This window comes from Lepidochelys kempii, chromosome 6 (assembly GCF_965140285.1).
Source record: "Lepidochelys kempii isolate rLepKem1 chromosome 6, rLepKem1.hap1, whole genome shotgun sequence".
NCBI classification, from domain to species: Eukaryota; Metazoa; Chordata; order Testudines; family Cheloniidae; genus Lepidochelys; species Lepidochelys kempii.
The window spans coordinates 91,362,374-91,372,837 of NC_136385.1; the positions used below are offsets into that span (position 1 = coordinate 91,362,374).

The window sequence follows — 10,464 nt, forward strand, 5'->3', positions numbered from 1 at the left end:
TGTTCTCAACTCCTCACCTGTGTCAGCAGAGTGTTTAGTTCTGTTCCCAGCTCCCCCCAGAAGCATAGGGCTTCTCCAGATCCTGGCTCACATAGCAAAAACCTGCAGCTGGCCTGTGCCATCTGACTCGGGCTGTTTCATTGCTGTGCAGAATTCCAGGCTCAGGCTGGAGCCCAGTCTCTAGGACCCTCCAGAGCCAGGAAGTCTATACAGCAATGAAACAGCCTTGCTTCCAAATTGGCAGGCATGGGCCAGCCAAGGATGTATCTTTGCTATGTAGACATACCCATCAAGGTCAGAGAGATGGACTCACATTCGCTCCCCCACTAGAGGAACAGGCAACTCCAGCTCACATGAAAAGGTAGGGAGGGGGGCTCTGGCACTGCCAGAAAGAAAAGCCGCCTCCAGAACCTGACTCACAAGAGGGGGGTCACGGAAGCAGGATCAGACCCGAAAGGTGGGCAGAGTCCTCCCAGGACCCTGGCACACCCCCAGAAGCAAGGCCCTCCATATCCCAGCTCCCATGAAGGGTGCATACCTACAGAAGGGGAGAATGTAGGACTGACCAGAGTTGCTGACCAGCTCCCCTGCCTCTTTTCTCTCCCAGTCCTCCTGCCACTTATCCCCATGTCTCCTTCCCAGAGTCCCTCCCCCTCACCTGAGCACTCCAGTCCCTCTCACCTCCCCTACCACCCAGCTTCATTTATCCCTTCTCCGTAATCTCCTTCCACTGATGCAGCCTCACATCCCTATTCCTCCACCCACTAAAAAGCACTTCCCCTGCCAGCAAGCATTCACATGTCTAATTTTTTTCTTTAAAACAAAAATCCTTTGATTACTTTGCCCCAAAATTGACCTGCTAAAATATACTCACAGTCTCAGCCATGGAGTACTCAGAGTTCAGCTTCTTTGCCAACCCATAGTCTCCCAGCTTAATCAGGTTTGCCTTGGTGAGGAAGATATTTAATGTCTTTATATCTCTGGTGAAAAAAAGAGAGAGAAGTGTCATTATGAAGCTGAGGTACTTGAGTGTCTTTCTGCTCATCAGGACTTGTAGTGAACTTTCTGCCTTCCTTTTTCTGTTAGCCCTGAATGGCATCTCTCACTGTATCAGACTTGATTAGCATTTCTTCAGACATAGAAAGCCCAGTGTTGCAGTCACTGACAGAGCTTCTCATCTCACAGTCCCAGGGAAGTAATCACCTTAGCTGCATTTTATCATATATGCACAAACAGAAATAGTCTGGAATGTTCATCTTTCAGAGCCCAATGTACAGACTATGGTTCTTTCTCCTGTGAATCACAGTGAAGACCATTAAAGACAGTTTTATTTTTCCATTTTCAGAAATGGGCCAATCCCAGGCATATGAGCCCATGGAAAATTCTTAACAAAATAAAACAGTGTAAAAGCAACCCAATTCCAGAACTTAGCTGTTAAACAAAACAGCCCTCTGCCTCACCTTTCAGCAGAGGTGCTGGAACTAGGGGTGCTGCCACATCCCCTGGCTTGAAGTGGTTTCCATTATATACAGGGTTTACAGTTTGGTTCAGTGGCTCTCAGTACCCGCAGTACTCTCAGTTCCAGTGCCTCTGGCCTTAGGCAAAGGCCTTTGGGAAGAGATGAGCTTTACACTAAGCTCTTAAGGTTAGGAAACTGTTAAGTAGGAAAGAATGTGAATCCAGAGCTTTAAGCCCCTCACTGAAAACACAGTCCCCCAGACACACTATTTTATATTTAGAGTTCTACAGATCAATATCAGCACCTGAAATTATGAAGAAGCCGCCACTGCAGTCCATGGAGCACTGGTGTGATGTGGTTAGCCCACATGAGTAATGATGCAGATTCACATACTGATCTGATGCTGGGATATTATTGCAGATGGGAACAGTGTTCTCCACTAGTGATTACCTCCAACCTGCCTGATTTAGGAAATAAATTTGTTTTGTGCTTCAAGTCAGAGGTTGGTTTATTCCCCTATTGATATTTATCTTTTTACTCAATAAATAGGTTCCAATGGCTACAGCATTGACTATGTAGAGCAATTATTTTTCTAGTTCATTGTGCAAAATCAGCAATGCAGTTTCTAACCTAAACTCATGAGATGAGCTGGCATTTAATGCCAAAGCACTCAGATATGCCATGAGCACAGAAGCTTCCCAAAGGGGCATCAAACAGGTATGACAGATTTCCCCTCTCCCCCAGCCTCCTGCTAGCCAGAGGTATGCTGCTTCAGAAGTAGGAGCACAGAGATTTTCAAATAGGTTTCGCCCTCAGACACATGAATCCACTTTCACCCGAGCTTTGTTACATTAGACACCTACCTGTGAAGGATTCCAGCTCTATGGATACAGCTCACGGCTGATGCAATCTGAAATAGGTACCACACCACCATCTGTAGAGGTAGGAACAAAGGTCACATGAGACCCAAAAATTACATATATCATTGTCCTGGCAAGCTACAGCAAGAGAACCTGATGACCATCAGCAAGGAACATCCTGGCTGGAAGCTCCTTTAGGGAGAGGTCATCTTCACTCCCCTGGGAATATCCCAATTTAGGGATCCTTATAAGAGGGAACCTCCATAAGATAATTTTGTGTCAGTGTTCTTCAAAGTGCACTGTGACATGTGCTATAGAAATTGGTAACTTACAGTAAAAATAATTAGGAGTGGCAGCTAATGATCTTCTGAGGGAATTTGGGTTGGGGTGGGTCTTTGCAACCCCAACTTGGACCATTTTATCTTCACAAGACTCACAAATTCTCCAAGTTTATTTTATGAGCGGTGCAAATGTGAGAATCTTAATTCAAGATGGGAGAAGGAAGCAGTGAGAATGTAGGAGCTAATGAGAAAAGAACAGTACACATTAACAAGTATGGCCCAGGAAAAAGTCCACTGTCAGACAGGTTCATTAAGTAGTCTGTGAACAAGCCAGATTTGGAATAGATCCCATGGAAGGCCAAAACAGAGAAATGAGCAGAGTGATAGTCAAATGGGAATGCAGAAAGGGAGATCTTAGAGCAAAATCTCAGCTGAGACTGTAAAGCAGCCACAGCCACTGATTCTCCCTCCATTATTCCACGTGTGATATAACTGCCTAAAGATATTCAAAGGTTGAAAGGAAAAGGCTTCCTGATGCCTCATAACTGCCTATGATGTCCAAAAGGAGAGGCGGGACTACAGCCCAAAGGATATGAGAAGAGACCCCTGACAAGAATAGAGGTGAGCTAATACTATGGGAAGGAGCATAGTATAAATACCTAGATAACTATATACGTTCAAGTAGCGCTGAAACCAGCACCACTGCTATCCTCAAACAGCCCAAATTACCTCTTCCTCAAACAACTTGTCTTTCTGCCGCAGGATCTTATCGTAGAGGTTCCCCCCTGCAATTAAAGTAAGAGAGAGAAGCATATCTTAGTGATGGTAAATGTTTTGCTGATGTATCATCGGGAATCCAGTTAGGAATCTGCTGGACTGTTGCAGCCTCTTCAGAAGTAGCTCTCCCTCTGTGCTCTTCACTTAGACGCTGCAGTGTCTCACACAAACAAGTTTTTCTTCAGAACGCACACCCCTTTCCTCTCACAGGGAAACTGGCACATCTAAGGCTAGAAAGGGATTAATCTCTCTGAGCACCACCTTCAATTTTTTTAAAAAATGTATATGAAAGAACAGCCAGTGCTCCTTACATAACAGTGTTTCCTAGAATGGGCAGACCTTTATACTCTATACAGAAAATCAGACTAGACTGCCTTGCAGAGCACAGCAAAAAATCAACACAAAATAAAAATAATTACAACCATTGCAGAAAAGTCCCCAAGAGCAGCAGTGATTACATCCCCATCTTCTTTGTCCATGCAAGCCCAATTATCTAGGTTCGTGATCATCAAATGCCCTGATGAAAGATATACTATGTAGCACTGACAACCCAACAAGAGCAGAAGCCTTAATCAGTAATCACAGTCTCTCTCTTCAGGCTGCCTATCAATTCCAGGAGGGTGAGCTGAAGATCAAGGAAAGCTAAAAGGAATGATGTACAAATGGACTGCAGCAAGCAGTGAGCAAGAAAAGACTCCCTACCAAGTCAGCATCTTACTGGCAAGTTCCAAGTCTCCTCTGATTACATCCTGCACCATTTTAGTCCTTGACAATCATCTACTCATGTTCCAGTGGTGATTATCATAGATGTAAGGGATGAAGGGACCCATTAGGCCCTCTTTTTCATTCCCATGGGGACAGCACAGCACATCCTGCAGTACATTCTCCAAGGCTTTGTCAAGCCTTAGGTGTTCCAAGTGCTGGTGATGGAATTCCTTTATATTCCTTGAGCGTGTTCAACAGATCTCCCTATAAGGAAGATTTTCCTGATATTCAATTTAAATTTCCCTTTGCTTAATTTCTTCCCATTCTTCATAGTCATAAGCAGGCTGCACGCAAATCTTTCCTCACTTTGCATTCACACCTTCTAAAATATTTTAAAACAAATGTATCGTCCCCTTTAATAATTTAAAAGCCAAGCTTTTATATTTAGCTCTTTTCTTTCTTCACAAATCAAACTCTCTTTCGCTCCATCCTGTCTGCCCCAAGCCCCTTAATCATTTTTGTTGGTTTTCTCTGAACTCCTTCTAGCATACCTGCATCTTTTTGGCACAGAACTGCCCAGGTATGAATGCTGTATCTCAGGTACAATATCTCCATGGTCATATGTAGGGAGACACTTTACCTCCCTACTTGGTTTTGTGATGCCTCTGTATGTATGCGAGCCAAAAATCACATTAGCTTTTCTCTTTTCATATCAAATCATTGCAAACTCATGCCTAACTTGCTGCCAACTAACACACTGGGGTCTTTCTTGTTCATTCTTAATTCCCAGGTTTTTTCCCCTCCCATCAATTATGGTTCAGGTTATTTTCAACAAATGTATTAACTGGCATTCTTCCATGATGAATCTGGGTCTAGTTCCAGCTTTGCCACTATTGATGTGTGACCTTATGTAAGTCACAACTTTCCTGTGTGTCAGCATCCTCATCTGTAAAATGGGGATAATACTTAACTACATTTGTAAATCCCTTCAGGATCCCTGGAAGAAAGGGGTTATATATATTTTTTTTCTGTCCATATTGTGGTTTTGGATCTCCATAGTATATCTGATAGCGTCTAATGAAGTCTTGATGGAAAAATGAATATAAATTATTTTGGACTGAAACCTGGCTGAAGAACTGCAAACACAGAGCAACAATAAACTTCAAAAGCATCCCATTTTCAGGAGATGTCTAGTAGGGTTGTGAGTAACTGAAGCAGGCATGGTCTTATCTAACATATTCATTAATTACCTGGAAGAAGGCAATGCATAAACATCTAATTACTGAAATTCACAGTTTATACTAAACTGGAACCCACTGCCAACACCAGAAATAAAACACAGGGGCCTAGAGAAATGAGCAACATCTGGTGCATTTCATTTTCCACTATTGCCGTCTTCAGGGCTTATAATATTTCCCCAACACTGACTAGCCCAAACACTAAGCACATTTGTTAGGCCAAAATACAGCTGTGTCTTAAGCCACATACCCTCCTCCTGGTCACCCCTAGTTGGTTCCTAATACTCCTGTCTACTGCAGGTTGAATTCTGAGCTCTCAACTCATACTGCCCCTTCCTACACCAAATAAATCAATTAATGCTGGTCTGCCCTCAAACAATTTAGAGAATGTGTGTGCGCGCACACATGCATGTACATGGGGGGATGTAACTATTAATACTAGCCAGCCCTTCTCTGCCCCCTCAAATCAATTTATACTGGCCCCAAACCAGAGCCTCTGTCAGAGTGGCAAGAGGATTCACACACAGTGGTGTCAGAGGGCTGTTTCCCTCCTCCTAGACCAGTGATTCTCAAACGTTTGTACTGGTGACCCCTTTCACACAGCAAGCCTTTGAGTGCGACCCCCCTCCTAAATTAAAAACACTTTTTAAATATATTTAACACCATTATCAATACTGGAGGCAAAGTGGGCTTTGGGGTGGAGGCTGACAGCTTACGACCCCCCACATAATAACCTCACGACCCCCTGAGGGGTCTCAACTCCCAGTTTGAGAACCCTTGTCCTAGACCGACACCTCATCTCACCTAAAAACAACGGCAGTGGACCTGAGGAGCAGCGAGGCCCTGGCTAGCATGAAAGCCAGTGATTATAGGCCCTCTACCAAAGGGCTCTTGTACAAGTGCCTCCTCCTGCCAATATCCCCACAAGCAGAGAGCCGTGTGTGTGAGGCACCTCCAAAAAGCTGTGCATATGTGGAGTCCTCACCCTTCCTGTGGTGATGGTGGCAGCATGAGGGACCTTGCTCCCATACAGAATAATCTTCTGCTTGAGTGGCTCGTAGCATTGGTGGAAGGCCCCAAACACACAAAGTCATCTGCTGGGGTGACTGGACTCCCCCACCACAGTGTCCCCTATTCCAGGGGGTAGTAGCTCCATCCAGAGCTCTCTGCTCTTAACAGTAGCAGCTGCACATTCTCTCTTCTCCCAGCTTCCTTAACAGCAGTGATAGCCTGGCCCCTCACCCCTTCCAACAGTGGTATCTGCTGACCACCCCACCCCCAAAAATGGGACCACTCTCTCTTCAGACTTTGGAAGTTATCATTGCATTGGTTTAAACTTGGCTCATGTGTCAAAGGTTCTCTTCACAACCATAATGGCTAGAAAAGTTTTTTTCCAATGGAAGATGCAGATTCTACAAAAGCTGATGGCACTTGTTGAGGTAAGATTCCTGCTTACCCTGGACAGAAGGATTTTCAAGCCCTGGTTGTAACTCTAGCTAAAGACAGGACTCATTTAAAAAGGTGTTGTCTCTTCTGGCCATAACCCTAAAACAGAGACATGCCCTGTACTGGCAGGAAGACCTGATAGGAGGGCAGTGGGGAAAGACCTATGTACATGCTCAAACGTGGGAGATATATTTAGAGCTCTGTATTAACAATACCTCCACTTCTTTCAATGCTCCATCTGCTCACAATTCTCCAGAAACTGGTCCATCTCTGGAACTACCTAGATTGATCACTTAGTTTCTCTCTTTGGCACCCTACAACAGACCCACAATATTCCCTTCTCTAGCTGCACTACAAGATTTGGCTTTATGCCTCTTCTCTCTAGAAGACACTCAAGAAATACAGTTAATGCTCCAGCAGATTCTGCTCCAGAGCTGCACGGCACCTTCCCTTTTGCAGGTGGGACTGGGGATCTCACCATTACAGTATTCCAGCTCAATCAGCAGTGTGGTGTTATCCATGAAATGATTGTAGTAAGCAATGATGTTGTCATGCTGCAACAGAGCAAGGATAACTATTTCATTCAAAGCATCACGACGCTCTTTTTCTGATAGTCGGGTCAGATCCACCTCCTTCCACACCACAAGCGAGTCATCCTGAAACACAAAGACTCTGAATTAAAACATACTGCTGGGAAGGGGAAAGAACAACATGTACCTTTGAGTCAGGAAATTAAACCTCTATGAAAGGTAAACACATTTTCTCCCTCTTACAGACTTCAGTGAAAGTTTTTCCACAGAATTAATTTAAAGTTTCTCTATTTCTGAGGTTAGAAATCACTATACCTAGCTGTTTTTCTAGCTAGCTAGCACTCTCTTGTTTTAAAATAAATTAGGAACTGATCAAGGAAAGTGTTATAGGGGAATGGGAGGTTTTTGTTGTTTTTTCTTGCACAAACTCAAACACATTGTGCATTCCCCAGTAAAACAACAATTCTGCTATAATCCATTATTTTCCCAACAAGCATTAATGTAGGCTATGGTGAAATAGCATTGGTCCTCAGAAGCTCCTCGCTACTCCAGAGCCAGTTTATCCAAACAGACTTGAGGAGCTACAGCAAATTTTAACAGTCTGCCCTTATAGACCCACCCAATTGTAGAATTATACTGCCCATTCATTGGGTCATTCTGTCAGTGCCTTGGTGAAACATCATTGTTTGTCCCCAGCCATCCAGGCTATAATACCTAGTTGTCCCCTTCTTCCAGAAGGGGTAATAAATCCTAAAGACAATTTGGTAACTGGAGTCAAGTGTTTCTCTCTGCCAGCAACAAAAAATAAATGGAATCTGGAGGATTTAATTGAAAGGGGAGAAGAGAGAGCTCTGGCTTCTGAGTTTCTGGTGGCTGAGTTTCCTCTGTTTTTACTGAGATTGTGAACGTGAAGATTGTGAAGAGAGCTTCAGTCAGCTCTGCAAGATAGCCTCATATCAGTCATAACTGGTGAAAGCAGCAAAGAAGTTTGAGGTACATTAGTGGCAGGGATTCTTAATGCCTCACTTTGAAAATCTGAGAGGCCAAAATCCTGTAAGCAGCACTAGCCAGACTGCAGCTCAAAAAAAACCATCGCTTGACATTAACAGTCACTACTTGGGTCCTAGCCTCCTATTTTTGGGAAGAAAATTGAAGGTTATTATAGGGCATGCTGCCAGCACCTCAATTCCTCAGTCTTCCTGTTCCATACAATCAGCTTTCCAGCCTGGGTATGGCAGAGAAATTGTACTGATATCTATGACAGAAGATATCTACCTTACAATGGTACGCATCCATAAGAATTCGATCTATGATACCACTGACCAGGTGATATGGCTGATGTGCATGCAGGCCCCTGCAGAGGCATATGGCACAATTTTGCAGTGATTTAGCTCCTCTCTCTGAGCGATAACTCAGAGGCCATTTTTGAAGAACTACTCTTCTTTCCCAAGGCCTCTCTCTGCAGTACCACAGTGCCCTATCCTGCAGCTTCTCCTGTTCAATGCCTATAGGAGACTTCTGCAGGTGTTGGACGTTTTGGGCAGTAATATCACACATGATGCTGAAAATGCTCAGCTCGATGGCTATTTCAGCATACATCAGGCCACAGTTTCTCTGCCTTCCCAGTGCCCTACAGAGATTGGAAGTGAACTGGCCGAGGCTCACTGCCATGCCAGTCAGCAGAAGCGCTTAGAAGGGGTGTGTCCGGGGCCCATGCTGGTCCCCTGTCTAGGAGGCAAGCCGTGGCTTGGGCAAGACGGTTTGCAGTAGCGGGGCTTTATCAGCGGATGCAGGGCGCGCAGGGTCCCTATTTCCATCCACGGCTGGTGGAGAGGCCGGAACCTCCCCCCCGCAGTAGGAGCCTGTGCCAAGCCAGCCATGCCCGCCTCGGCTCCACAGCCCAATGGGCTGGCGTGGGCGCCGCTTTCTCTGCAGCGCGGCCCTGGCGGGCGGAGAAGGCGGCTGCCCGCGGGCTCCGGGCCGCACAGCTGGAGAACCCAGGCGCAGCCGCGGGCCGGTTACGCCCTCAGGCCTGGGATCCTGGTGCCGGGGAGCCCGGTCTGGGCGCAGCCGGTACCTCGGTCCGGCGGTAGAGAGTGGCCTCCCCGAAGGCGCCGCGGCCCAGGATGCGGATGGGGGCGTAGTGCAGCTCCTCCTGCTCGGCGCCCAGGCTGGGGCCCGCGCGGGGCCCGCCCCGGCCCGAAGACTCGCTGCCGAAGTCGGAGTTGATGGAGTCGCAGTGCCGCTCGTACTCGCCCAGGGACATGGTCCCGGCGGCTCTGCCCGCCGCAGGGCCGGGCGCTCGCAGGAGAGACCTGGAGCGTCCCCGGCTCGGCTCCGCGCCCGCTCTGCGTCGGGCCCCTCCCTCACCGGCCTCCCACAGCCCCGGCAGGCTCCATGTTGGCTCCCGCAAGTCCCGGAACCGCTTCCGGCCGCCGCCGTGACCTGCGCGCTCCCGCCACCCGGCGGGCACCCGCACGAGGGGGAGCTGGCCGCCCCGGGCAGGGATCTAAGGACGAGGGGCTGGGAAGGGCTCCGAAGGGGGCTGTGTGGGGGAGCGCTCAGAGGGGGGGGGCTCTGTGAGGGAGGAGGAGTTGTGGGGGAGCGCTCAGAGGGGGGGGCTCTGTGAGGGAGGAGGAGTTGTGGGGGAGCGCTCAGAGGGGGGGGGCTCTGTGAGGGAGGAGTTGTGGGGGAGCGCTCAGAGGGGGGGGCTCTGTGAGGGAGGAGTTGTGGGGGAGCGCTCAGAGGGGGGGCTCTGTGAGGGGGGAGGAGTTGTGGGGGAGCGCTCAGAGGGGGGGCTCTGTGAGGGAGGAGTTGTGGGGGAGCGCTCAGAGGGGGGGGGCTCTGTGAGGGGGAGGAGTTGTGGGGGAGCGCTCAGAGGGGGGGGGCTCTGTGAGGGGGGAGGAGTTGTGGGGGAGCGCTCAGAGGGGGGGGCTCTGTGAGGGAGGAGTTGTGGGGGAGCGCTCAGAGGGGGGGGCTCTGTGAGGGAGGAGTTGTGGGGGAGCGCTCAGAGGGGGGGGCTCTGTGAGGAGGGAGGAGTTGTGGGGGAGCGCTCAGAGGGGGGGGCTCTGTGAGGAGGGAGGAGTTGTGGGGGAGCGCTCAGAGGGGGGGGGCTCTGTGAGGGGGGAGGAGTTGTGGGGGAGCGCTCAGAGGGGGGGGGCTCTGTGA

At 48.2% G+C, this 10,464-nt stretch overlaps 1 protein-coding gene across 4 annotated transcripts in view; it reads right to left on the reverse strand.

Moving 5' to 3' along the window:
• NEK9 (NIMA related kinase 9) overlaps positions 1–9,754 on the reverse strand; it is a 34,660-nt gene extending 24,906 nt beyond the window's left edge. For 2 of the 4 annotated variants that reach the window (XM_073349208.2, XM_073349209.2), the window contains exons 1-5: positions 8,572–9,312; positions 7,245–7,422; positions 3,330–3,385; positions 2,323–2,393; positions 875–980 (exon numbers count right to left, since the gene is read on the reverse strand). In XM_073349208.2, the coding sequence (XP_073205309.1) occupies positions 875–980; positions 2,323–2,393; positions 3,330–3,385; positions 7,245–7,422; positions 8,572–8,967 (807 nt within the window). In that variant the 5' untranslated portion in view covers positions 8,968–9,312. Of the gene's footprint in view, positions 1–874; positions 981–2,322; positions 2,394–3,329; positions 3,386–7,244; positions 7,423–8,571; positions 9,313–9,373 lie in introns of those variants that run through there. The other 2 variants (XM_073349210.2, XM_073349207.2) reach the window with 2 other exon arrangements.
• Between the last annotated feature and the right edge of the window lie 710 nt (positions 9,755–10,464).